At 37.1% G+C, this 27986-nt stretch overlaps 3 protein-coding genes across 7 annotated transcripts in view; 2 read left to right on the top strand and 1 right to left on the bottom strand.

Moving 5' to 3' along the window:
* bsna (bassoon presynaptic cytomatrix protein a) overlaps window positions 1–8612 on the top strand; it is a 107935-nt gene extending 99323 nt beyond the window's left edge. For 2 of the 4 annotated variants that reach the window (XR_006928240.1, XR_006928238.1), the window contains exons 12-13: window positions 236–329; window positions 4104–8612. The gene's annotated coding sequence lies outside the window, so the exon portion shown is untranslated. The remainder of the gene's footprint in view (window positions 1–235; window positions 330–4103) is intronic. The other 2 variants (XR_006928239.1, XM_046870386.1) reach the window with 1 other exon arrangement.
* A 943-nt stretch (window positions 8613–9555) lies between these two features.
* slc25a27 (solute carrier family 25 member 27) lies at window positions 9556–17247 on the bottom strand. 2 transcript variants are annotated; one of them, XR_006928241.1, is made up of 10 exons: window positions 17126–17247; window positions 16952–17048; window positions 16630–16818; window positions 10900–10984; window positions 10610–10732; window positions 10417–10529; window positions 10221–10305; window positions 10054–10142; window positions 9769–9871; window positions 9556–9671 (listed from the first exon to the last, which is right to left on the bottom strand). XR_006928241.1 is itself a non-coding variant. In XM_046870387.1 (10 exons), exons 1-10 carry the CDS (start codon window positions 17207–17209, stop codon window positions 9600–9602), a joined length of 1044 nt encoding a protein of 347 aa, XP_046726343.1. In that variant the 5' UTR covers window positions 17210–17244; the 3' UTR covers window positions 9556–9599. The 2 variants fall into 2 exon arrangements, 1 of the variants encoding a protein (XP_046726343.1); XM_046870387.1 differs by having other exon boundaries at window positions 10050–10142; window positions 17126–17244.
* A 4835-nt stretch (window positions 17248–22082) lies between these two features.
* abracl (ABRA C-terminal like) lies at window positions 22083–26632 on the top strand. Its single transcript, XM_046870389.1, has 3 exons — window positions 22083–22227; window positions 23565–23632; window positions 25973–26632. Exons 1-3 carry the CDS (start codon window positions 22172–22174, stop codon window positions 26155–26157), a joined length of 309 nt encoding a protein of 102 aa, XP_046726345.1. The 5' UTR covers window positions 22083–22171; the 3' UTR covers window positions 26158–26632.
* Window positions 26633–27986: the final 1354 nt, after the last annotated feature.

The following is a 27986-nucleotide window of genomic DNA, read 5'->3' as shown; positions in this document are numbered from 1 at the left end:
AAAAGTATATCATAGAATATGTGTTTCATTTCTGTATTATTGGCCCCTTTAAGAAGATATACTAAAATGGTTGCTAAAATGTGAGGGGTGTACTCAGTTTTGGTGAGATACTGTATATAATTATAGCACTTTCTTCAAAAAGCACAAACTGTATTCTCATTATAGTGCATCAAGCATTTGGATAATTCTTGGAAATTACCTTGATGACTAAATTAATATTTTACTGTTCTTTCAGCCAGCCAGAACAGGAATCACAAGACTTCATTAACCATAAATCTGGTTAAATGATCACAGAGGCACTACACAGCTTTCCTCTGGCAGCCTAGACAGTAAGAACTCACAGTCACATTGGGGAATTCAAAGTATCTATTAAAGATATAGCTTATATAATTCAAAATGCAGTTACCACTAGAATTATTGCAAAATTATTCTATTTAAAGAAACATTACATTGCAATAAAAAGATAAAAAAATTGGAGAAACTATTTGCTTTTTATAAGAACAAAATTTTACTTACCGTAATTTCCGGACTATTAAGCGCACCCAAATATAAGCCGCACCCACTGAATTTTACAAAGATTTTTATTTTGAACATAAATACGCCGCACCTGTCTATAAGCCGCAGGTCCCTACACTGAAACTAATGAACTTTACACAGGCTTTAACGAAAGACAGTGCCTGTTACACAGCTTGTATCTAAACAGTAGCCTACCAAGAAAGTCATAGTTCACTGTCTTCCTCCTTTCTTTCACAACAATTTCCCTCGGGAGTTTATCTTTTGGCATCGTCATGCGTTTAAAAATCACCATCGGTGAAGCTTTTCTCCCGATGCCGTGCAGCTCAGAACACAGGTGAAGTGCGTTTTTTCATGCCGGGTTGTTTTCAGCATGACGAATGATTAGCATTTCCTGTAGACAGTCCGAGTGAGTGGCAGGTCAAACATCAGAGGAACCTCATACATATTTATGATGTGGTGCGGCCCGATTCAGTGGGAGCACGATTTAAAATAAAGAATTTCATTGGTTCACCTGAACCCGTTCGGCAATTTTATCGGTCGAATGTTATGGGGATCAGTTTTTTGGATTGAAGCTTGTGAAATTGGGAGAAACCCAGGAAAAATCCATAAATTAGGCGCTTCATTGTTTAAGCCGTGGGGTTCAAAGCGTGGGAAAAAAGTAGCGGCTTATAGTCCGGAAAATACAGTAATAGCATTTTTACCTAATCATGTGGAAAAATTGGTATAGAAAACATATTAACACAATTTGATCATTATTTTTGGGGTTGGTAAAGTTATTTATTAGGGACTGGTAGTCATTTAACAATTAATACATGTTGTAATTTTATTTTGCCATTTCCTTGGATTGCTTCACAAAATGATGCATTTCTGCCCAGGGTTGATGAGTTCTACTTCTCTCAGGTTTTAACCCTAAATGTCTGAATTAAAAAAAAAATATTTTTAATTTATGAACCATTTCTTGAAAGGAGAGGAGAGATAAAGCGTTTCTGATTAAAGTGACACTCTCATTTACATCTGGCTGTGTAGTCCTTACATGACAGATGCAAATGCATACTGGGAACAGGCCAAAACAGAGTAATCTAAAGATTTTGGTAGCATCACAGAACTCACAGAAAGTCTATATTTTGCAAAGTCTTTGAATGTCTTGAATGTCTTCTTTTTATAGCTTGTGCTTGTGTATGACCGAGTACAACCAGTAGCTCTGATTGTTTTGAGTGGTGACTGTACTGGGAGTTTGAGCTTAGGTCAAGATATTTTCACTTGGAGAAGTATAATTAATTGTGAGCATGAGGATGCCAATCCTAACACAAAATTGTGTTAGTAAGCAATTGAGCAAACAAAAACTATTTGTGAACATAAAATAGTGAAACTAAGCATGCACAGAAGCTTTGAGTGTACACCCTACACTGCCACAACATGTGCAAATGATTTTACCTTGAGGGGTACAAATGCCTGTCATTGGGGCAGTACCTTCACAGATATACCCACTGTACCCTTTAATACAGGCACACCTTGGTAGAGAGAGGAAAATATGGTTGGAGTAGAACCAGAAAGGATATCTGCAAATTTGTAGGGAGAATGCCGGTCTCAGGCCATGCATTTAGAACCTGGGCCTTTAGTACGGACTTACCCGACTTATTTAACCTCTTAATACCACCACTATCACGTCGCAATTATAGAAACCATCAATACTATACAAAAACGCAATATAACAACGCGTGGCATTACTGGCATTTCGCACATGAAAGGTGAATACCATTTTTACTACAGCAAGAAACTGTTCCACCTCATCTGGAGCAGTTCAGAATCAATATTTCTAATTTCTAATAAGTCTAAAAACATAATAAAACAAAAAATGTTTTAATAAAATACAACCTACTTACCAGAGATGCTCCTCAGAGACTGTAAGTCAGTGGTACCGTCATAGGCACTGGTCTGGAAGTGGCACACAAACCCTTTCCCGGGCTGAGACAAGCTAACTAGCTTCGGCGTTGGCCAACCTCTTCTCAAAATGCTTTTCTTGAAAATGGATATTTAAGATTATCTGGGACCAAATCACTTTCTCTTTCTCCGTCAGCCATTGTGGGCTGTTTAACTCAGATGTATTAATGTGTGCAAAAAGCTATAGACGTGTTCTAGTCAAACTTGGCTATAACAGTTTCCCTATGACTAACCAATCAGATGACGGAAAGATGCTAAGCCGAATTTGAAATTTGATTGGTTAAAGAAACAGACCCATTGCTAATATAGACTAGGGTACAATGGCCAGCACTAATTAATGTGAAGGCCACAGGCAGATTAGATTGACGTGGCAGCACAAAGAGTTTGAAATCTGATTGGACAAAAAAAATTTAACATCTACATACACATACTGGAAGCAGTGCAGCCAAGAGAAACGCTATGAAATGAAGAGAATAGACAGTTGGGAATAAATTAATATAATTTCATGGAACAAATATTATATATATATAAGTGCTTCTGATAGTGTTTAGGCCAGCAGAGAAGGCCTTACTGGCCCTGACCGGCAGCCACTGGTAAATGCAGATGTGAAGCACTTGTCATGGTATTGTAGAATATTTATTTATATTTCTTAGTAAATTTCCACTTTGAACTCTTTTCTTCTCATTTCTGCTCATTCTGGTCTTTGGCAGAATCGTGACCAGTAAATTTTTCCTCCATTTTGATACATGGAGATAATGTTGTTATGGCAATGGAAGGCATGGAATGATGGGTAGTTGACTGATAATATTATCTGAGTAATATTAAGAGATATTTCTGGAGTTTGTGGACATTACATTATTGTTCCTTCTTTTATACGTCCTTTATTCGGCGTGTGTAGGGATGCATTAATGATGTGTCTTTACTCTAGTTGTCTGAGCAATTAAGAAGAAGAGAATGAGTCTATAGACATCTTGACAAAAAACACTGCTTGTTAATTCTATTATCTCTTTGTGGCTAAATTTCAAGGCATATTTAGTTGTGCATAATTTACCTTGGGTGACTGGAAAGAATCGAACCTTGTGTGTGGTGAAAGACATGCTGAAGTAGTCTGTCCAGTTTAATTAGAGGGAGTAAGCCAATTAATCAGTGTTATGCAGATTGAGAAAAGCACTAAGCCATGATGGTTTTCCAGCTACGTTTTTATCTGTTTATCTTTTACTTTTGAATTCAATATTTTTCTTGAGTGAGGCCCAAATATTTCTTTCTTGTGGTTCTAATAAGCATATTTAATTGCTTTACATAATTGCAAAAAAAAATCTTGTTAAAGTAATTGTACAGTGTACATTAGATAATTGTATAAGTTTATATATTTTTATAACATATAAAATTCTTCTTTCCTGATCTCTCAATTTTACAGAAAGGATATGCAGAAAGTGTCGTTTATAGCTTAGAATAGGCCTAATTTATGAAAAAATAAACCTATGAAAAGTTTGGTTTATCATGATTATTTTGTAAGAGTACTGCATGCATCTCTTGTTTAAATTCACACTAATAATACTTACTCACCAGAATTCTTTCCAGAATGGTAATCAATCCAATATATTCATTGCAATGTAATCCATCTATTTTTTTCTTCTTTACATTAGGGTGCTTAAATGTTGGACTTGCAAAAGCATCCCTGTTTTGGCAAGCAAAAACAGTCAGATTCTCCAGCTGTCTCCGGAAGTCCAGATATTCTACTGCAACTATTGGAACCAGTCAACTTCCAGAGGACCCTGTAATGAGCAGCATAAAGCAAAGAGAAAAATTTAACATTAAATGGGTATCTGAAAATTGGTTAGCTTCATAATAAGTAAGACATTCACATGCTGATAATGCAAGTGTGCTTTGCATAGATACTGGTTCTCACAAAGACTTTACAGGAGAGAAGTTTAAACAGACCTTAAAATATCCAACTGGTCACAGTGCACTGGTTTGTGATTCCATGTTCCTGTAGCTACTTAGATGATAAATTTGACTCTCCTCTCATCTCAGGGATGGTAGAAATTGAAATTAAACTAAATGAAAGAACTTCATAGGTTTTTCCTGTCCAGTTAATTACTTTTATTTTATTCTAACTTGATAGCCTTTCAGAACACAAAAACAAAACAAAACAAAACAAAAAAGAAAAGAAAAGAAAAGAAAAGAAAAGAAAAGAAAAGAAAAGAAAAAAGAAAAGAAAAGAAAAGAAAGTGATGGCAAATGTCTATGTTATATGGTCGGTTTTTAACTCTACATTCCAGAATGGAAAAAAGTCATTTTTGTCCTCTGAATGCAGACTGTTTTTTTCACTATTCTCTTAAATGTGTTTAAGAAGTGTACAGTGGAATTCAAATGCATGTAACTTTATATTCAAGACCTTACACTGTTCACCAATTTGAAGAGAGTAGGCATAAGATATGAGAATCTAGAATAAGACTAAGAGTAAAAGATTGCATGGTTTAAGAGAAAACAATTATATTACATACACAAGACTGAAATATTGTATGAGAGTGATTTTGAGGCTTTGACAAGTCAGGTCTTGTTTGTAAGTAAACCACTGCAAAGCCATTAAGTAACCACTCCCAGTGTGTACTTGGGGTCAATTACAATTGTTTCACCATTTCGGGGACTCTAATACTTCTGTTTATTTAATTGTGGATCTATTTTTTTTATATTATTGGCATCTATTATTTATATTATTGCATCTATTGTTTTTATATTATATTATTTTAAATATTATTTAAAATTTTCCTTTTTTCTGGAGAGATGTCCCCTTAAACTACTGATTTCAATACATTTCAATACATTTTCAATACATTCTTTTGCGTCATAATTTAAGATAAGTATAATAAGTGTTTTTCACTGGTTTTTATATAATAATAATAACAAGCCAACGTACAGGCTGGGATGTTTATTTATATTTTTGGATTTATTTTGTCATGTTGTTTATAATTTATTTTATATTACATTTATTCACAGTTTTTATGGTTTTCATTAGTCTGTAACTGGATTACAGTTATTTTTTGTTCATTTTCTATCAGTTAAGATGTAGGGAAAAAAAAAGCAATAGTGGATGGCAGATACTCAAGAGCACAATCAGATGTTTATACACTAGTGGTCAGAAGAGCAATGTGTCTACTAAATCTACTAAACTGAAATGTTTCCAGAAGTTTTAGATCTACCGCCCCAGCCTTATATAGGCAAAACCCACAAATTCTTCAGAATCAGATATACTGTAAGCAATAGTTTGAATAATAACAAATTAGCCATAATTAAACTTCTTTTTAGTTTTAAGCAATTTTAGGATAATGAGAATTCCTATGAAATACATGAAAATGTGCTTAGGGACTGATCGTCAAAAAAACACGTACTAACTGATATGCATTTGGGGTCTATTCCAAATTGCAGCAAAAACAGGGGTACAGAATTCTAAACAGAAGCTTCTCAGGTCAGATCTTCCAGTAGATCCTGTACTTGTGATGGGTCAGGCTAGTAAGTCCTTTTAGTGGTATGACTAAAAATGTAGCCACCTAAGCTAGAATGAGAGCATGCTTCAAAACAAAACAAACAAAAAAAAAGACTCATCTTGATGTAAATGTACATTAGTATGAATGAATGATTGTGGTTGCATGTATGTACATGTCTGGATTTGTGGTCACTTGAAAAAATGAAAAATGGATTTAAAAAATAGAACAATAAGCATAGGTGATTTTGAGAGACAACTTTACATTACAAATGTTCTATGCAATGCTTCTTATTGGGGAAAAGAGACATCATTCAATACCAGTCATGGCAGAAAAATAACAGATAGCTTCTCCAACAAAAATAATGATAACAATTTGGAGTTGACCTGTTGTAAATAAGTACTTATAATGTAAAGAGTTTGTTTTCTCTTTGTGGCATGTTTAAGTCCCCGTTCATGTAACTTTTCAAGTGGCAGCCATAGTGTGAGCCATAACTAGTCATGGGCTATGTAAAAAACTGCATACTTCTGTATGAATAGTATGGGGGAAATGTCAGCCCTCTATCTTGACATATGACAGTACGCTGTTTTGTGTGTATCCAGAATTTAAATCACAACCTTATCTGGCAGTCCTGCACTTACTTTCATTAGCCATTAGCTGCCTGTTGATGCACTTGTTATTAAACAGAGATTGTAATAAAAAATGTTTATATAAATGTCAAAAGTTCTAAAGAAGAGAACTATATAACAACACCATTTCCGTAATATTATTAATTTCTAAAATGAATATGGGGTAATGTTTAATTTACAACAGGCTATGGGAACATTTGTGCAATACTGAATCTGTCATGGTTATATGAAAACAGATGTACATATAATTCAGTGTAATTCAGCCTATTTAGTGCTATTGTTGCCCCTTTGATTTATTGCCCTATCAAAACAAAATGATTGATGAATACTGCATTAAATTATTGGTCGTCATTGCAGCGTTTTTGTTTTGCTCAGAAATACCAATTTATTTGGTAATTTAATGGTGGAAACTGTAGGTAGGCTAGAACATTACACTATTCTTTAATCAGTGTAGTTCATAATAAACATTTATTACTTCAATTTGTTTTTCAGAAAAAAATATAAATTATTTTAGTACCAAAACATATTTAAAGTTTATTAAAATATCTAAATAGAATCTACATATAACATGTAATCATAAGAAATAGGCAATAAGTGTATAAATGTCTGAGTAATTGCCACTGACTACTTCATATATATTGCCTGTAGGGCAACTGGGTTGAATCTCCCACAATTAAAACATATTAAGAAATACAAAAATAAATAAATAAATATTTATATATTTCTAAACTTTTTATTAGACATCATGACAAAGATGATGTGAATACATTGTGAAAATTTATTTTATTTATTTATTTCGTGTTCTAATCTTGTTCACCTCAGGAAAGCACACAGTAAATGTGGTAAGGTGAAAAAAGGGGGACCTAATATGCATCATTGTAAGGGCTCATTTCCAATACTAAGAAAGCCATCTTGTTTTTTGCTCTGAGCCTACAAGGCTACTAGGACTGGGAATGTGAAACAGGGAAAACCATATCACACTTTCTCTAAATATTTTTCACATGCATACAAAGATCTTTATTTCCATTACTGTGTTTTGTCACCCTGGACATTTAAACCTTATCTTGTATGTAATTTATTTAATTAAAACCCCCAGCATTTATTCTAGCATTAGGTCAAACATGAGATTTTAAGAACTGACAAAGGGTGTATAAACACTTATTGCAGTGAGGGATGAGATGAAAAGCTGCAAACAATCCTGTCATTCAGATATCAGGGAAAATTTAATGTTATTTATTTATTTATTTTTTAGAAATACTGAAGTAACAAGTGCATACATCTTCAGGAGCAGTCCACCAACTTTCATCCCTTCTGATTCACTGGCAGCCATTTTCATTATAAATACCACACCTATATAAAAATCAACTCTTGCACGCACACGCAAACATCCATTATGTGAAACAAGCAAATGACGTGTATTGAAAGACCAAAAAGTGTGGTTTTGCCTATAATGCCTATTTTTTTTAAAGGTCAAAGCATCAGCTATTACCAACAAAACATCAAAACAGCATTGTATATGGTGGCACTGTTTGGGACTGTTTGGAGGGGGAAAAAATTATATTCGGAAACATTTACTGGTCTGTGTAAAGTTTCTATACATGTTGTGTTTGTATATTTAAAAAAAAAAAATAAATAATAAAAAAAGGAGACCCTAGCTTCCATCTAATTTGTGGGTTTCAACAGGGGCAACTTGAAAAATTTAAGAAAAACATAAAATATTAAATTGTAACCATAATAATAGTTGAGAGTGTTTGAGGGATCAAAATAAATAAATTATATATATATATATATATATATATATATATATATATATATATATATATATATATATATATATATATATATATAGTACATTCACTGTTGTAAGTGCAATGAGCTATTATCCATGTTTCCATAGTAAACCTTGTGTATGTTTCAGTGTAAAATTGTAAACAGTTGTAGTTGGCTTGGTGCATTATGTCATGCTATGTGATGAATGAAATAATGACCCTACAATACATTTCAATCAGGAAAAAAGAATAAACAAGAATTTGAACCACAACTTTGTGTGCTTTTTTTTTTACATATTACATACATCAAACCATTAGTAAATTCCTTTTAAAAATCAGCAGGGATCAAATAATTATTTTCCCCACTGTATGCAGTACAAAATGGGGGAAAGACAAAGCTATGTTTTTTCCAGTCATAACTCTCAGTCAGTTCTGGTGGGCCTTGATTCACACACACATTCACACACCTTACACATGCATTTGCACATTCCTCCTGAAATGTTTTTGGCAGGTGGGAGGAAACCAGTAAGGCACAACATTTGTGTGCATTGGGTGCACTGCACATGCTTGCAAACTCTACATGGTGGGTCCACACTGAGGACCTTGCAGCTATGGCAGTGGGGGAATAGTTAAGTGCTAGTTTGTAAACGTTTTAGGGAGCAGAGGGAAATGAAAAGTGGAGGAAGAAGAGATTTAGAAGAGAGAAACAAAGAGAGAAGAGAGAGAGCAAAATAAATAGAATGTGTGTGTACTATGAGTAACTAAAAAGTTAATGTGTCAGTGGCAAAAATAAAGCCAGTTATTTTGTTTTAAAACCTGTTACCTGCCTCTCATTTCAGCTTTTCAAACAAACAAGCTCTCCACACTGGTGCCATATTTCAAGATCAGAGTGACAAACACCACAATTAATCCTTGCCACTGAGTGAGCTTGTAAAGACTCTCAACACCCTCCAGGAAATACAACACCATTCCCTCATGTTTGTTACATGTAACTACTGTTATCAGAGTTTTGATTGAAAAAAAAACCTTAAAATCTGTCTTACATTAAATCCTAGCATTAGTAGGTCATATACACAAAAAACTTAATGGGACAGAGTATATTAATAATTTCCCATTCATGCTTTCATCACTGTTTTACATACAATTAATGTCTCTTGTTAAAAAGAAAAATAAGTAGTTAATGGAATGTTGGAAAATTAAAAAAGAAAAATTCTCTTTTCATTAGACAATTTGTTTTATTGCTCCTTTGATTTATTTGTTTAGAATGAACTGATGCCAAAAGCACGTCTGATTTGCTCGAAGGTTATCCAGAATGTCATAGACCAAGGAGCCTGTAAAGACAAAAATAAAGAATTGACATTAAAGTACTATTCTAAATGGGGTAAAATCTATAATAGAAGCATATAATTAATGTAATAAGTAGAGTACCATTCTTAACCAGGTTGGTACAAAGCCTTTATAAAGTGCTAGCAATCCCTCGGCTTTAACAGACTGAACCAGGCAGTCTATGGATGACTTGTACAACAGACCCCTTTAAAAATACAGAGTGATATTTTAATGCAGCGTATATTAACATAATGCAGAAAGGTTTGCTATAATAATTGGGCTACTAATGAAATGATGATGATATAAGCTTGTTAGCATTATGTTAATTTAAGTCCTGTTAAGTTTGAGGGTACAATTCTGTGCAGAATGAACAACAAACTGACTTTCCATTTGAGTCCCGAGGTTGGTTCATTACTCTCGTTTTAACCACATCAGCTGGTGTTCCCATCATAGCTGCTACTAGGCCAGAGCAAGTGCTGGAAAAATATCAGACAGACATTCTATTTGTAGTATTTATTGTAGTACTTCTACAAATGTAAAGGGAAAAAGCATACCTTGCCACTCCATGACAAAGACAGTTGTCACCGATTGAGGTATTCCTTAGCAAAATGTGCTTCACACTGTCATATGTTGTGAGGTCTGAATTTCAGAAGTAATAGCCATAATTTGAAAAATGTGTGTTATGTAGGCAAACATTTGTTCATATAAAATCACTTTGCTTTATAATATGAGATTTTTGCAATGCACTACCTCCTAGATTGACCAAAGCAGCTCTCTGTACATTGGGCACCCAACCAGCCCAGAGGCCACGAATCCCTCCTTCCTTCGCAATCTTCACAAAGGCATGAATAACCCCATGAACTCTGGTGAACAAAGGACCACTTGATACATGAGGCCTAGAATGAATTTTGACCATAAAGCTATGATTGCTATGATTGCCTACCTTGGAGGTTTTCCTTCCAATCTTCTTTTCCCTTCCATTTGCATCTGTACCTTAATTAGATCAGTGGGGCTGGCCAAGAATTGGCCCAGAGCACCAGATACAATGCCACCAAATGCAGCCTTCCTGCACGCAATAGCATGGTCAATGTCACAAAGCTAAATATTTGATTTGGTAATTAGTTATGACAACGGATGTGACATGGATATGACAAGTCTCACTCCCACGTAAATCTATTTAGTTTCATCCTGGTTACATAGATCATTCAACAAGGTTTAACAGTCTCTTCTTACCAAAGAGGAAAACTGCCATCTTCTGATTTTCCCAACACAAAATCCCGAAGCTGTTCATAGGCTAGCATCCTGCCCCCTGAATAAACTAATTAAAAAAAATTACAGATGACATGACATTTTTATTACATTATATTAAATAATATTATTAAATGGCGTAAAAAATTATAATTTTTTAACCACACATGGTTTTTATCATTCGGAACGCATACACCTTAAGTATGAATGACTGAAATTATGAAATGCAAAACATATTTTTACAGGAGTGTGTGGATGCCTGTAAAAAGTCTACGCTCATGGTATGACTTATAATGATAGATGACTTATGGTAATAGATAAATAATGCATGTTTTTCTACAGATATTGCTGTACTTGTGATATATGGGAAACATACTATTTGAAGGGAAGAATTACAGTCACACCATCAGATAATATATAATAACAGCTATGTAATTATGTAATAAACAATAACATGTTAAACAACCCAGAATAAGCACATAGATTCACTTGGAAGTCACTTGGAATGGTTTTCAATTCACAGCTGTGCCTTGCTAAGAGTTATTTTTGACATTTCTTGTCTTCTTGTGCTTTAGACCATCAGTTGTCTTGTACAGAGAAAAGGGTAAGAACAGAGTCAATAGCCATATTAGTGCTACAACAACTACTGTACAAATCCATAATATGACATTATGACATTATTAAGAGAACCAGAAGCTCTCATAAGGACCGTCCCAGGAAAGGACGTCATGAACTACATCTGCAGGAGAAGATAAGTTTATTAGAATTACCAGCCTCAGAATCAGCCAATATACAGCACAATTGACATTATATCAGTGGAAAACTGTTCAATATCCGATGAGACACAATTTCAGATTTTAGGTTCTAACCGCCATGTCTTTTTTTTAGATGTACAGAGGTTCCCACTTTGAAGCATGGAGGTGGAAACACTGTTGGTGAGGGCACACTTAACCAGCATGTCCACCCCAGCATTTTGCAGGGACATGCCATCCCACCTGGTTTGCACAATTTGTTTTCCAACAGGACAATGACACCCAAACACCCATATAGGTTATGTATAAGCTATTTGTCCAAGAAGGAGAGGACCTGGCTTCCACAATCACCTGGTCCAAATCCACTCAACACCTCAGGGAACTTCTTAAAGATGGTTGGAAACAGCATTCCAGGTGACTATTGCCATTAAAGCTAGATGTATTTATTTTGTACTTAAATATTTTGTACATAAAAATCTTAAACATATTACTAGACTAGACATTGGTCACAACTACAGAGATTGACTTTTGATAAACTTTGAACTCACTCAGGAAAACACTCAAACACCATGGACCGCTAATCCAGCTCGGCTAGCAGCAAGACCAAGCATCTTCCTTGCTAACGTATGGTATCTTGCGAACAAAATGGAGGAACTGATGCCGTAAACATCACAAAAGCGGATTAAGGAATGTAATGTCATGATTTTTACGGAAACATGGCACAACGACAACATTCCCAGCAGCGCAATTGAGCTCGGGGGTCGCAGTGTTTTACGGGCGGACAGGACGGCAGTGGACTCTGGTAAGCGCAGAGGTTGAGGTATGTTCATTTATATTAACAAATCATTGTGCACAGACTGTACTGTTACCGAAAGTCATTGCTCTGTTCATTTAATTGATGATGATGATTTGAAGTGCAGGCGCTTTTAATTACCGAGAGAATTTTCATCCATTGTTGTGACTGCAGTGTACATTCCCCCAGACGCTAATGCTAGACTAGCTATGAAGGAACTATCAGCAAACAACATCTGCACATCCCGAAGGAGCTATTATCGTTGCTGGAGATTTCAACGACTCCAACCTAAAATCTGTACTACCAAAATTGTATCACAATATCTCCTGTTCAACCAGAAGGAACAACACACTGGATCAAGTATACACAAATATACCTGGGGCATACACGGCAATTCCCCTCCCCCATCTGGGTCAGTCTGATCACCTTTCTTTGTTCATGCTACCCAAATACACACTATTGATCAAAATAGTGAAACCGGCTGTGAGGAAAGTAAAAGGACAGAGGGAGCCATTTCTTCTCTACAGAAACAGTTTCAGGATACTGACTGGAACATGTTTGCCTCACAGGCCACATTGAACTCTCACACAGACCTTTACATATCATCTGTTTTAGACCATATCAGCACGTGCATTGACAATGTCACTACCGTCAAACGCGTGAAATGCTTTCCTAATCAGAAGCTGTGGATGAACTCTGAGGTCCGTCTCCTGTTAAAAGCAAGAGATGCTGCTTTTAAATCTAGCAACGCAGAGGACTACAACAGAGCCAGGGCCAACCTGAAAAGAGGTATTAGGAGAGAAAAGCTCACATTTAAACTCAGAACACAGAAGTGCACTTCCACAACTCTGACCCCAGACAAGAAAGGCATCCAGACCATCACAGACTACAAACCGACACCACAATCTTAACCAACCAGCAGTGCTTTCCTACCAGACGGACTCAATCACTTTTTTCCTCATTTTAAACAAGGCATAGGACATTTTACCTCAACTGCTGACTCTTCTACTGCTAACAGTTCACTTTCACTGTCAACGACGGACATCTATTCAGCATTTAGCAGAGTGGATGCAGGCAAGGCAGCCGGTCGGGACGGCATACTGGGACGTGTTCTAAGAGCATGCACTGGACAACTGGCACAGGTTTTCACTGATATTTTCAACATGTCACTGGCCCAAGCCACAGTTCCTACATGCCTGACGACTACAACCATCATTCCAGTGCCTAAGCACTCAGCTGCCGAATGCCTGAATGACTTTCACCCAGTTGCACTCACCCATATTGTTATTAAGTGCTTTGGGAAACTGGTTCTGAATCACCTCACTGTGGGCCTACCACCTACACTGGACCCACACCAGCTTGCCTATTGCCCGAATCGGTCGACAGAGGATGCAGTTTCCACGGCTCTTCATTCAGCCCCTTACCCACCTGAATAAAAACAACACCTACATCAGAATGCTGTTCAATGACTTTAGCTCTGCATTCAATACAGTACTCCCCACTGTACTGATAAAAAAGTTTAGTGATCTGGGTATCTGCACCTCCGCTTGCAGATGGATTCTGGACTTTCTCACCAACAGACCTCAATCTGTTAGATTGGGCAAACAGGTATCCTCAACCCTTATTCTGAACACTGGCATCCCACAGGGCTGTGTTCTGAGCCCACTACTCTACTCCCTGTTTACCCATTAAAGTGCTACTCTGCATAACTACATCTTCATAAAGTATGCAGATGACACCTCCGTGGTAAGTCAAATCAGCAACAAGGACGAACAACGCTATAGCCTTATAATCTTCTACTTGTTGTACCTTTACAACAGTGTCTGCACATTTTTCACTGCCATAGCCTTAAACCATTTACAGATAGACTTTTTTGTTTACTACATAATTCTATATACTGTATGTTCTTTCATTGTTTGGATGTCTTTAATATTACTGTACAATGATGAAAGTAAAATATATAAAACTAAAAATAAAGACAAGACACTTAAGGAGAAGGTTTGTCCAATATTTTGACTGGTAGCATACATATTAGCGTACATTTAGTTAACTATTCAGCCAATCACATTTCAGCTGTTCAGCAAACAATGCAGAAAATCATGTACAGTGGTGTGAAAAAGTGTTTGCCTTCCTGATTTCTTATTTTTTTTGCATGCTTGTCACACTTTAATGTTTCAGGTCATCAAACTAATTTAAATATTAGTAAAAGATTAACACAAGTAAACAGTTATTCGCACATGCACCTGTTCGCAATCAAGAAATCTCTTAAATAGAACCTGCCTGACAAAGTGAAGTAGACCAAAAGATATTTAAAAGCTAGACATCATGCCGAGATCCAAAGAAATTCAGAAATAAATGAGAAAGAAAGTAATTGAAATCTATCAGTCTGGAAAAGGTTCTAAAGCCATTTTAAAGCTTTGGGACTCCAGCAAACCACAGAGAGAGCCATTATTCAAAAGTGGCAAAAACATGGAAAAAACCTTCCCAGGAGTGGCCGGCCGACCAAAATTACCCCAAGAGCACAGCGACAACTCATCCAAGAGGTCACAAAAGACCCCACAACAACATTCAAAGACTGGGCAAAAATGGTCTGCATGGCATCCTATTGAGATGCGGTGGCATGACCTTAAAAATGTGGTTCATGTTTGAAAACCCTCCAAAGTGGCTGAATTACAACAATTTAGCATAGATGAGGGGACCAAAATTCCTCCACAGTGCTGTAACAGACTCATTGCGAATTATCGCAAACGCTTGATTGCAGTTGTTGCTGCTAAGGGTGGCCCAACCAGTTATTAGGTTTTGGGGGCAAACACTTTTTCACACAGGGCCATGTAGTTTGGGATTGTTTTCTCTCAATAATAATAACCTTCATTTAAAAACTGCATGTTGTGTTCACTTGTGTTATCTTTGACTAATATTTAAATTAGTTTGATAATCTGAAACCTTAAAGCGTGACAAACATGCAAAAAAATAAGAAACCACACCACTGTAGATGATTACATGATTGAATGAATGATTAAGAGCTTCAGTTAACGTTCACATCAAACATCAGAATGATTTTTCCTGTGACTGTTACTGTTGCATGGACATTGCTGCTGAAGGGCCAGTTTGAGAAATCGATAATTGCTTTAATTTTCTTTAAATTTGTCAGCTGTTAGTATTAAGATGTGCCTTACACTAGTTATCTTAACACACATTCCAATGTTGTCTGTTCAGTGTCTATAGGATCTTTATGATGCGAGTATGCAAGGTATATGGAACGTCTCTTGTTACCATGTCTTTTTCCCCAATCAGAAAAGGTTTTAGCTCAGGTTTTGGCATTAAACTTAAGAAGAAAGTATGCACCATTCTATGTGCTGTGTGATTTTTCCCTGATCAAAAAAGACACCACAGGCATCGTAGATCGTATTGGAAACCCATCCAAGATGGATGCACATTGTTCGTGCATGATGAAAATCTAACATCAGCCAAGAACCAAAATCTGAGCTCATCATGGTCAGGTCATCACTTAGTCTTTTTCCAGTTTAGGCAATCTCTCCCTTTGATAGACTCAGATTCTTGCTAATGGCTGGCAAAGGTAGAGCCTGCTGTTGTAGCTCATCCACCTTAAACTTGTACGTTTAGTGCATGCTGGGAGGCCAATTTTTTTCTGAGCAAGGTATTGGCCCACCACAGAGACTGGTGTGTGTGGGGTGGACTATACTTTACTATACTATACTATACTATACTATACTAGATAGATAGATAGATAGATAGATAGATAGATAGATAGATAGATAGATAGATAGATAGATAGATAGATAGATAGATACGTGCTCCAACACCAAGAAAACTGGCTAAAGTCAGGCGGGAGATGCACACATAAAGTAAAGTATGATGCACGTTAAGTATATTTGCTGCTATGTTTGCCTACCGTGTGAAAATTAAAATATTTTTTACAATTTTGTCATATTGTTATTGTCATAAAAAATCGCAAGTCGAACCATCGTGACTGGGACTACCTGTTTATATATTTACCGTGGTTACCAATTTCAAACTCCTCATGTGGGCATCTGATAAACAGATTTTGACAAATCTATATGGCGGTTCATTCACATAGGTTTATATTATAAGATGTCAGTAAACTCATGTTCACTGGCCAAACCGAATTTTCATAGTGCTGATGGTTACCTATATGCCTGTAGATTGCAGGTGTTGCCCCTTGCCATAGTTTCAGTGGTCCTTCTTCTCGCACTATTCCCAAAGCCGTGCTCAGCATCCCCCTATACACAGTTTTCCCGGTTCCTCTCTTGAGATTCTCAAGAGCATGTTCACCTTGTATCTGAAGCCTTGTTTTTGTAAGATCAAGGGGGAATGTGACTAAATGACAAATGACAGACAAGATAGAGACATTCATGGATGGACAAAAATGAATAAACAAATATGTGCAGAGCAAAATTGCAAACAGATTATTTAAAAAATACATAGTTTTAAAATTTAAGAACGTTATTACCCAATTCTGCAACACTGGCCGCACATGCAGACACAGTGAACTTTGATACTTTGGGCCACTGTGAAATTTCTTGCACGGGTCCCATCGCATGGGTCAGCTGGTAAATGTAAGATTACAGCATGAAATACACTGATATACTGAGCAAACCTTAAACGCAACTTTTACACAACTCACCAATCTGAAAATACCGGTCCAGTTGTTACCCGACAGAGAATTTGATTGAACACCGGAAGACTGTAGTCCTAAGAACGTTAACATATGAGATTGTGTGCGTAATAGTGAACAAGAGTAAACTACATTTCCCAGCGTACAGCGCGGCCGAGACAACGGCACTGCATAGTTCGCTGGATATAGCAACATGAACAACGCTTTAAACGTAAAAGTGTATGGTTTAAGATTTAAGATTTCGGGTACAACCTTAAAAATCCTTCGTTTGTATAATGTCCATAGACTGTTTTTATTTTTGCTTCGGAGATATTTTATGATAAAGTTCGCGTCCCTTAAAAGCACACTAGAAATGAAAGGAATAGAATGATCTCTATTATCATTAAAACAGTAACGGACATTTATAAATCTACCACGTATATAACAGTGATACAATTTGGTCTGGAATATACATACAAAAACTAATTTTTGCACAGGAATGGAAACAATATAAGCAAGCATATTATTATTATTATTATTATTATTATTATTATTATTATTATTATTATTATTATTATTATTATTTTTATTATTTTAGTGCAGTAATAGTTGTAGTGCACAGTAACGTCATTACGAGTGCAGAGTGTAAGTAAAGAATAGACCCTGTGTGCAATATTTTAATAAATCTGAATAGTATTCTATGAAAGAACATGTATGGAATTATGTAGTAAACAAAAACATGCTAAATAACCCTGAATAGGTTTTACATTTTCGAACCCAGCCATTATGTTATGGTATTGTTAGCCAAAAGGGTACCAGTGGAAATTGTGCTACTGTTAGCCGAAAAAGGGAAAGGAGAGGGGGAATATGTCTACATAGACAGCGGGAATGGAGAAGTGTAGGAGAGTGGGGGTTAGTGTGGGTGAAGAGACTTCTGATAGAGTTATGAACGTGAAGCTGGAGGATGAAGAGGCGATGATGAATTTCATCAGTGCTTATGCTCCACAATTGGGTTGTAATATAGCGGAGAAGGAAACATTTGGGAGTGAGTTAAATGAACTGTTAAAAGGTGTACATAGGAATGAAAGTTTGGAGATTGGGGCAGACTTTAATGGCCATGTATGTGAAGGGAACAGAGGTGATGAAGCAATGGGTAGGTATGGCTTTAAAAAGAGGAATGTGGAAGGGCAGATGGTGGTACAGTAGTTCTTGCAAAAAGGATGGAAATGGCAGTGTTAAAAACTTAAGAAGGAGGATCATAGGGTGACGTTTAAGAGTGGAGGAAGATGCACACAGGTGGACTACGTTCTTTGTAGGAGATTCAACCTAAAGGATATTGAAAACTGTTGGCAGGTGGCAGTGTAGCTAGACAGCATCAGATGATGGTCTGTACGATGGTTTTGGAGGTAAAGAATAAGAGGAGGAGAGTGAGGACTGAAAAAAGAATAAGATGGTGGAATCTAAAGGAGGAGGACCGTAGTATGAGATTCAGGGAGGAGGTCAGACAGGTTTTGGTGAAGAGGTGCTGGATGATTTGGCAACTACTGCAGAAGCGATAAGGCAGACAGCTAGGAAGGTACTTGGTGTGACACCTGAAAAGTGAAAAAAAGACAAAGAGACTTGGTGGTGGAATGAGGAAGTGCAGGAGAACATAAGGAGAAAGAGGTTGGTGAAACAGCATTGGGATCGGCAGAGAGATGAGAAAAGTAGGCAGGAGTACAAGGAGTTGCGGCAGCAGGTAAAGAGGGATGTGGCAAAAGCAAAGGAAAAGGCATATAAGTAGAAAAGTATTTGTACCGATTGGCCAGGCAGAGGGACCGAGCTAGGAAGGATGTGTTGCAAGCTAAAGCAATAAAGGATGGAGATGGAAATGTGTTGACTAGTGAGGAGACTGTGTTGAGAAGATGGAGGGAGTATTTTGAGCAGCTGATTAATGGGGAAAATGAGAGAGAGAGAGAGAGAGAGAGAGAGAGAGAGAAGGTTGGATGAAGAGGAGATGGCGAAGCAGGAAGTGGATAGGATTAGTAAGGAGGAAGCGAGAGCAGCTATTAATAGGATGAAGAGTGGAAATTCAGTTGGATCAGATGACATACCAGTAGAAGCATGGTAAAAGGATGCCTGAGGAATGGAGAAGGAGTGTGCTGGTACTGATTTTTAAGGGAGGTGTGCAGGCCTGCAGTAACTATGAGGACAGTGTGATGGCAGTGAAGTGTGCAGTAGGCACGACAGACTGGTTGACAGACAAGGTACAGACAGATGTCTCCATGGACTATGATGTTTGTGGATTATAGTATTTGTGGTGAGAGCAGGGAGCAGTCTGAGAAGAGCCTGGAGAGGTGGGGGTACGTGCTGGAGAGAAGGGGAATGAACTTTGGTAGGAGTAAGACAAAGTGCATGTATGTGAACAAGGGCAGTGGAGTGGTGCAGTTGCAGGGAGAAGAGGTGGTGAAGGTGAATGTTTAACTACCTGGGGTTTGTTAGAGAAGTGAAGAAAAGAGTGCAGGCAGGGTGGAGTGGGTGAAGAAGAGTGACAGGAGTGATTTGTGATAGGAGGGTATCTGCAAGAGTGAACGGGAATGTTTATAGGACTGTGGTGAGACCTGCAATGTTGTATGGTTTAGAGACAGTGGCATTGACTAAAAGACAGGAGGCGGACCTGGAGGCGGCAGAGTTAAAGATGCTGAGATTTTTATTGGGAGAGATGAGGATGGACCGGATTAGAAACGAGTTTATTAGAGGGACAGCGCATGTAGGACATTTTGGAGACAAGGTGAGGAAGGCAAGATTGAGATGGGTTGGACATGTGCAGAGGAGGGACATGGGGTATATCAGTATATCGAATGCTGAGGATGGAGCCGCCAGGAAGGAGGAAAAGAGGAAGGCCAAGGAGGAGGTTAATGGATGTGGTGAGGGAAGACATGAAGGTAGTTGGTTTAAAAGAGGCAGATATAGAGGACAGAGTAGTATGGAGACGGATGATTCACTGTGGCAACCCTGAAAGAAGAAGAAGATATTTTATATTTTTGATTCTTGAAAGTAGCCTGCTTTTGCTTTGATGGCAGCTTTGCAAACTTTTGGCATTTTCTTAGTCAGCCTTATCAGGTATTCACCTGAAAGGGTTTCCCTACAACCTTGTAGGAGTTCCCCGAGGTGTTTAGTGCTCGTTGGCTGCTTTTCCTTTACTCTCTGGTCGAAACATCTCCGCTGGATTTAGACTGAGTGATTGTGGAGGCCAGGTAATCTGTTGCAGCAATCACTCTCCTTTTTAGACAAATAGCTCTAACATAACCTAGAGGTGTGACCTCTTGTAAAATAAATTATGGTCTCACTGATTGCAAGCTAGATGATAGCCAGGTTGGTTAAGTGTGCCCTAATATTTTTTTAATAAATCACCAACAGTGTCACCAGCAAAGCATCTCCACACCATCACACCTCCTCCTCCATGCTTCAAAGTGGGAACTAAACATTCACAAACCGTCCGTTTACTCACTATACTTCTGTAAATCTCAAATTTTAACTTCTGTGAATTTTAAATTTGGACTCATCAGACAACAGACAGTTTTCTACTGATTTAAAGTCCATTCCTTGTTATTTTTGGCCCAAGCAAGTCTCTTTTGCTTATTGTAATTCCAGAGTATTGGTTTCTTTGTCACAATTTGTTAATGAAGGCTGACTCACTTGAACTTTGAGAAACATTTATGTGGGCTCTTATCTGAGATGTTAATCAGTGGCTTCTGAAAATATCCTTATCCTCTGCAGCAGAGGTAGCACTTGGGCTTCCTTTCTTAGGAAAGTCCTCACGAGAGCCTGTTTTATCATAGTGTTTGATGGTTTTGGAGACGTGTTTAATTTAATTTTTTATTTTTTCGGATTACTTACTTTAATTAGTAATAATAGTAATATAATTTATATAATATAATTAAGTGATATAATTTTCTATCTAATATATTGATGTAAAATAGTAATGATTTGGCTGTCTTTTCTATTTAATTAAAAGAGTTTTGCTTGCCATAATTTGTATTCGTACAGTTGTTGTAGTAACAATAACAGGGCTGTTGACTCTGTACTCACCCTTTCCTCTGTACAAGACAACTTATGGTCCAAAGCACATTAAGAAGGCAAGAAATTATACTCTCGGCAAGGTACACCTGTAAATTGGAACTAATTTGTGAATCTGATGAGCGAATACCATGTGTGCCAAGCTGCCATCAAAGCTAAATGTTGCTACTTTGGATAATGTTAGTATTAAGAAGGCCTCACACTTTTTCTTAACACACATTCCTATGGTGTATGTGCAATATACCTGTGCTTCGTCCCTGATATCAGACAGGACACCACATGCATTGTAGATCGCATCTGAGACCTCTCCTAAAGCTCTTCAATAATTAATTTTATCTTGGGCATGATAAAGTCTACCAGACAATCTAAAATATAAAACATATTCTGGGTTGTTTAACATTTTTTTGGTTGCCTTAAGTATTCTTGTACAATGCTGGAAATAATAAAAACAAAGAAAAAAATACTGATTCAGAAGGTGTGACCAAACTTTTGACTTGTATTGTTGTTAGTGTTAAGATGAGACTCACACTGGTTCACGAAACACATTCCTATGTTATCTGTTCAGTGTCTATAGGATCTTTATGATGTGAGTGTGTAAGGTATACAGAAAGTCTTTGTGTGGGCTCACACATCTCTGGTTACTATGTCTTCTAACCCAGTCAGGAACAGTTTTAGCTCAGGTTTTTTCCCAGTGTGTATATATACTTGTCTATTATCTGCAATAAACTGAAGAAGAACATTTGTGCCATTTTGTGTGCTGTGTGATTCTTCCTTGATCAGAAAAGGCAGCACGGGCATCGTAGATCGCATGGGAAACCTCTCTAAGAATTAATTTTTGTTAGTTTGGGCATAATAAAAATCTAACAATTTTATATAACACTAGGTCGAAACCTAATTGCTAGTGTCTTCTGCTCTCTGCACTCCAGCGATTATGAGATGATCCTGGAGACGACACTCCAGCTGAAGGTTGGTGCGTGACGTCAGCGCCATCTCCATTTATGGTGTTTTTCTTCTTACATGAAACCATCAAGTCACGCTTCAGTTCCAGGCGCTGAAAAAAAATCTACACCTAGGTAAGCCCATGGTTTACACAATTCTCCGATAAAGCCAGGTTCGTCGGGTGTCACAGCTGTACAGAATGATTTTGAATGAGTACACGTTTTTTGTGTAGGTAGACTACACCCGGCTTTTGCTTGGTTATAGCAGTAGATAAGCGGCGTGTTCACGGTATTTCCTGAACAAACTCTTCGCATAAATCTAGTTGTAATGAGCATCATGAATGGGTTTATACGTGTTGAAAAAACATACGTTCAAATAATAATGGTGATTTCTAATTCTGTGTTCTGTTTTTTTTATTTTATTTTTTTTAACCTGAGCAACTTCCGGGTTTTGGCACGAGCAGTGAACTTGTGCATCTAAACCGGCACAATGGAGCAGCTGTGGCTTTGGATTCCAAGATTTACAAGCTGGTTTTACAACCAAATTGTAAAAAAAAATTAATACATCTAACCTATTTTTATTTTCTAAATTTGTATACGGAACCTGCAAGTCAAAATCACATTTCATTAAAATAATCAATGTGCTCTATTAGACTCGCTGCAGTTGTGTTGGCTTGGGCGCCTCCCTGAAAGAAAAAAAAAAAAAAAAAAAGATAATATAAATAAATTGGGGGGGGGGACGCAGTGATTAATTGCACGCTGTGGATTTGAGTTTAAATGACTACATAAATTATAACATAATATTGTTCTAGCCACACACGGGTTAAAAATGTAATAATACTAATAAGAAGAAGAAGAATAGGGATGTTTAAAAGCCATATGCTTTATAACAGGCCCAGTTGGAGGGCTGGAGTCATGCTGGAATTACATGAATTTTGTATATTCCCCCTTTGGGATTCATTTTGTTGACCTTTCTGTTAAACTCCCTGGGTATTTTTTTCCTAATAGCCAGTAGATGGGAGAACACCTTTTTATGAGTGTATGCAATAAATGTATCTTACAACTGTGTTCAGCTCTGTCACTAGCAAAATCAGAATTTTAGACCTACTTTGCTCTTTTACCAGCTTGTATGTACCAGAGGTAGGCTAAATATAACAAAAAGCTATCTGGTAGTAGGTACAGAAAATAGTAGGGCTGAGATGTAGTGCATAAATACTCCAATCAAAGAAGGCATTTAACATGACATTTTTGATTGGAGAGAGGAGCTGGCTGATGTTGCAGTGCTCACAACAAATGTAGAAATATTATCCAAGTTTACTATAGCTTTCCTATATATATCGGCTCAGATCAGTCTGGCGATTCTCCCTTGACGTATTTTAGCGTTATCACTTTGTCAACGTGTGCATTAAATCATGTTTTATACAAATTCTATAATTATTCTGACATCTGTTAAAATTCATTTGCTGTTTCAGTGGAAAAATGAATGTGGAACATGAAGTCACACTCCTTGTGAATGAGATTCAGAGACTGGGCAGCAAAAGTAAGTATAGGCAACCCATTGAATATTATTAATCTTTGTCCTATTTGTATGCATGCTTCATTGTTTGGGGGAGCAGGTGCACCACTTTTTGAAGTTTTTTTGCTGCTCCAATTAGGGGTCTCCACAGAGGATCATCCATCTCAATACTAACATGTCCCCTACATCTTTCGAATTAACCAGCTGCATGTCTTCCCTCACCACATCCATTAACCTTTTTCTTGGCCTTCCTCTTTTCCTTCTTTCTTACAGCTCCATCCTCAGCATTCTTCTACCAATATACCCCATGTCTCTCCTCTTCACATGACCAAACCATCTCAGTTGGGCCTCTCACCTTGTATCCAAAATGCACAGTCCCTCTAATAAACTTGTTTCTAATCTGTCCATCCTCGTCACTCCCAAAAACATTTAACCATCTTTAATCTTTTACTCAGTGCCACTATCTCTAAACCATACAAAATTGCAAGTCTCACCACAGTGCTACAAACTTTCCTTGTCACTCTTACAGATTCCCTTCTATCACAAATCACTCCTGACACTCTTCCCCACCCACTCCACCCTGCTTGCACTTTTTTTCATTTCTCAAACAAGCTCTCCATTACATTGCACTGTTGACCTCGGGTACTTAAACTCATCCACCTTCACCAGCTCTTCTCCCTGCAACCATATCACTCCACTACCCTCCCTCTTGTTCACAAACACATCCTCTGTCTTACTCCTACTGACTTTTATTCCCCTTTTCTCCAGAGCACACCGCCACCTCTCTGGCCTCTTCTCAACCTGCTCCCTACTCTTGCCACAAATCACAATATCACCTGCAAACATCATAGTCTATGTAGATTCTTTTCTGACCTTTTTTGTGAACCTGTCCATCACCACTGCAAACAGGAAAGGGCTCATAGCTGATCCTTGATGCAGTCCCACCTTCACCTCGAACCAATCTGTTATTCCTATTACACACATCACTGTTGTCCCACTGTGTTCATACATGTCTTGCACAATCACAATCCAGAAGTTATTCCCCTGCAGTTACTGCAGGTCTGTACATTTCCCTTATTCTTAAAAACCGGTACCAGCACATTCCTTCTCCATTCCTCAGGCCAACTCTCACCTTCCAGAATCTTGTTAAAGTAAAAACTGCACTGCCATCTCTTCTAAACATCTTCATGCTTCTACTGGTATGTTATCTGGACTTTCCACTCCTGCTTTACTTTCACATCATCCAAACTTCACTTTCTCTCATTTTCTGCATTCATCAGCTGCTCAAAATACTCCCTCCACCTTCTCAACCCACTCTCCTCACAAGTCAACACACTTCCATCTGCATTGTTCATTACCCTAACTTGCAGCACATCCTTCCCAGCTCGGTCTCTCTGCCTGGCCAATCAGTACAAATCTTTTTCTCCTTCTTTAGTGTCCAACTTCTCATACAGCTCCTCATATGCCTTTTCCTTGGCTTTCACCACATCCTTCTTCAACTGCTGCTGCATCTCCTTGTACTCCTGCCTACTTTTCTCATCTCTCTGCTGATCCCAATTCTGTTAGGTTGACCTCTTTTTCCTTTTGCTTTCCTGCACTTCCTCATTTCACCACCACATCTCTTTGTCTTCCTTTCTATTTCCAGATATCACGCAAAGTACCTTTTTAGCTGCCTCCCTTATCTCATCTGCAGTAGTTGCCCAATCATTCAGCATCTCCTCACCACCACCGAGCCTCTGTCTGACCTCTTCCCTGAATCTCACACTACAGTCTTGCATTTAGCCTAAAAAGACCTAGCTTGCTTCTAAATCTTTTGTGAATCCTTGGCATTGTGATGCTTCTCCAATATTAGAGTGAGGTGTGTGTGTTTCCCTTATGAAATAGCTACAGTATTTGCACTTATACAACTTTAACTATATGTTCTATTTTATTTGAAAGGATTCTGATAAACTGTAACCTTTTTATTTGGCAATGTATTTTGACAAGTGTTGGTAGCAGTTCTGAGCACTAGTACAAAAGCTAGCTCCGTTGGTTATCTGAGGCTCTTTCTCAGCTTTCTTTTACTTGTTTTGGGTCATTTGTCAGAAATGACTTCGCCATTGTTATTGTTTGAGTTTTCACAATCAGCTTATTTGAATTAACTGACCAGTTATTGGTCACAATCCACACAATGTTGATATTGGTAATAGTAAAACTTGGATAGTATTAATATACTATTAATAAGTGAACATAATTGAGCTTTATTTACTAATATTGAAGTTTCTGATAAAAACAGTAAATAATTCATGGCCATTATGATTATCAAAGCTTTGGTTAACTCAGTATAATATTATTCTTAATACAGTAACTGCTCCTCTTTTACAGATGCAGATGGTAAAATCAGTGTCAAATTCGGTGTTCTGTTCAACGATGACAAGTGTGCCAATCTCTTCGAGGCACTCGTTGGAACATTGAAAGCAGCCAAGCGAAAGAAGATCATCACATTTCAGGGCGAGCTCTTACTACAAGGAGTTCATGACAATGTTGATGTTATTTTACTGTCGGAATGAACCGAAAACTGCTTTTTGTATACTTTTGTATACGGTTCTGCTGAGGGGAATGAGCGCTTTTTGACCAAACACCTTGTTTCGAAAGAGCAACGGCACTATTCTGTTATTTAATTTTTTTCCAAGTAGTCTTGAAATCAATATAAATTATTTTCTGATATTTTGTAAAAGACCTAGCCAAGGACTTTCCAGTGCAATATTATTACTGTGAAACTGGCTATCAGATTTTTTTTGTTTGGTCATAAGTGTATTATTTGTGACTTCTAGGTAATTGAGACAATTGTCATATTGAGTACTTGAAATTTTTTTTGTTTGTTTTTTTTTTTTACATTGACGCTTTAACCTAGACTCTTTAATGATTTATGACAAGATTATAGCACAAATTTTATAAGAACTACTGTATTGATGAAACTAAAAGTATCTCAGGCATAACATTTTGGTGCTGGTTTAATTCTGAATAAACTTTCATTTGGTCAAACGTATTGTATTGTGTCTTAAGATACTGACATTAATTAATACAACAAAAGTATTTACACTTTGCGTAACGCCCTTAAAATATGAGATATCAAACAAATCAACTCTTAAGTCTTAGTCTCTATGTGTTTGGTGGTCTGGAGTCGGTAAAGGTTAACTTTAGGTGTCTTTTCTTGTGGTGACTCAACTGTATTACTGTAAAATGTAATATGCATAGCAGTTAAATCAATATAGTGAGATGGCATCATACAATAAGTTTCCATGATGTGCTATGGACAAAGGATCATCAAAAAAAAATGGAAAGTTTAGAAGGACTTGGATCAAACTATAGTTAATTAGATTAGGATTTGATTCAAAAAAGGCCCTGGAGCTCACTGTTCATACATGGACATAAATAGATTGGATTATTGTGGTTATGACCTGATTCTGGATTTGTCTGTTCTATCAAACTATTGTCAGACTTTTTAACCAAACAATACAATTCAGAATGCTCAGACTTGCTTAGGATTAGATTTATACAATATAAACAAGATTAGATTAGTGCGCATATTCACTCACTGCATATTTTATTAAGACAAAGGAAACACTTGCTTATTTATGCAAAAGTTGCAGTAGTTCGGTAGATAAACTTGATACAGGCCAAGTTACAGGTATTCACAACAGTCATCAGAATAGAGGGAAAAACCATGGCATGATTGTTGGTGCCAGATAGGCTGGTTTAAATGTTTTATCAGACATAGCTTGCACAAAATGGTGCGGAAAACAAAAGTGAGCAACGGGTCTGTGAAAATGCTTTTTTGATAAGGAAAATGCCTAGAATAACTGTTTTGACTGGTATTTGCATGATTTTTGCATTATGCTGCTGCAATTGTACAGGTTTTCTTAATAAAATTAATGGTGAGTGGGGAAATATATCAACTAAACAATACAGCCCATTTTCAAAAAGTTGGGATGCTGAGTAAATAAAATAAATAAAAGTGTTCCAATAAAAAAAAAAAAAATGCAATGAGTTGCAAATCTCACAAACCCTTATTTTATCTAAAATAGTAATAGAGCACAGAAAACATTACATTTTTAAAGTAATGTAAGTTTTTTAAGGAAAGAATTAGGTTATTTTGAAATTGATGGCCACATGTCTCAAAAAACTTTGGGACTCGAGGCTGGAAAAGTATATTACTAAAACGAAAGAGCTGGAGGATCAGGACCGTCTGGTTTATCGTCAGTGTTCAGTTCAAAAGCCTGCATCTCTGCTGGTGTGGTGCGGCATTAGTGTCAATGGAAGGGTCAGTTTGCACATCTGGAAAAGTGAAACCATCAATGCTGAACGGTATATACAGGTTTAAGAGCAACATATGCTT

This window comes from Silurus meridionalis, chromosome 17, assembly GCF_014805685.1.
Source record: "Silurus meridionalis isolate SWU-2019-XX chromosome 17, ASM1480568v1, whole genome shotgun sequence".
Taxonomy (NCBI): Eukaryota; Metazoa; Chordata; class Actinopteri; order Siluriformes; family Siluridae; genus Silurus; species Silurus meridionalis.
Note: the sequence above shows the minus strand (reverse complement) of the source record. Positions and strands in the feature narration are given on the sequence as shown.

What these genes read in the sequence shown, in the direction of transcription:
- slc25a27 (XM_046870387.1), bottom strand. Translation starts at nt 17,209, where the DNA reads ATGTTAACGTTCTTAGGACTACAGTCTTCCGGTGTTCAATCAAATTCT. An exon ending in TTGGAAGGAAAACCTCCAAG is followed by an intron (nt 10,530 to 10,609) that starts GTAGGCAATCAT and finishes TTTGTTCACCAG; the next exon opens with AGTTCATGGGGTTATTCATG. An exon ending in TGCTTTGGTCAATCTAGGAG is followed by an intron (nt 10,306 to 10,416) that starts GTAGTGCATTGC and finishes TCTGAAATTCAG; the next exon opens with ACCTCACAACATATGACAGT.
- abracl (XM_046870389.1), top strand. Translation starts at nt 22,172, where the DNA reads ATGAAACCATCAAGTCACGCTTCAGTTCCAGGCGCTGAAAAAAAATCT. An exon ending in GAAAAAAAATCTACACCTAG is followed by an intron (nt 22,228 to 23,564) that starts GTAAGCCCATGG and finishes TTGCTGTTTCAG; the next exon opens with TGGAAAAATGAATGTGGAAC. An exon ending in TCAGAGACTGGGCAGCAAAA is followed by an intron (nt 23,633 to 25,972) that starts GTAAGTATAGGC and finishes CCTCTTTTACAG; the next exon opens with ATGCAGATGGTAAAATCAGT.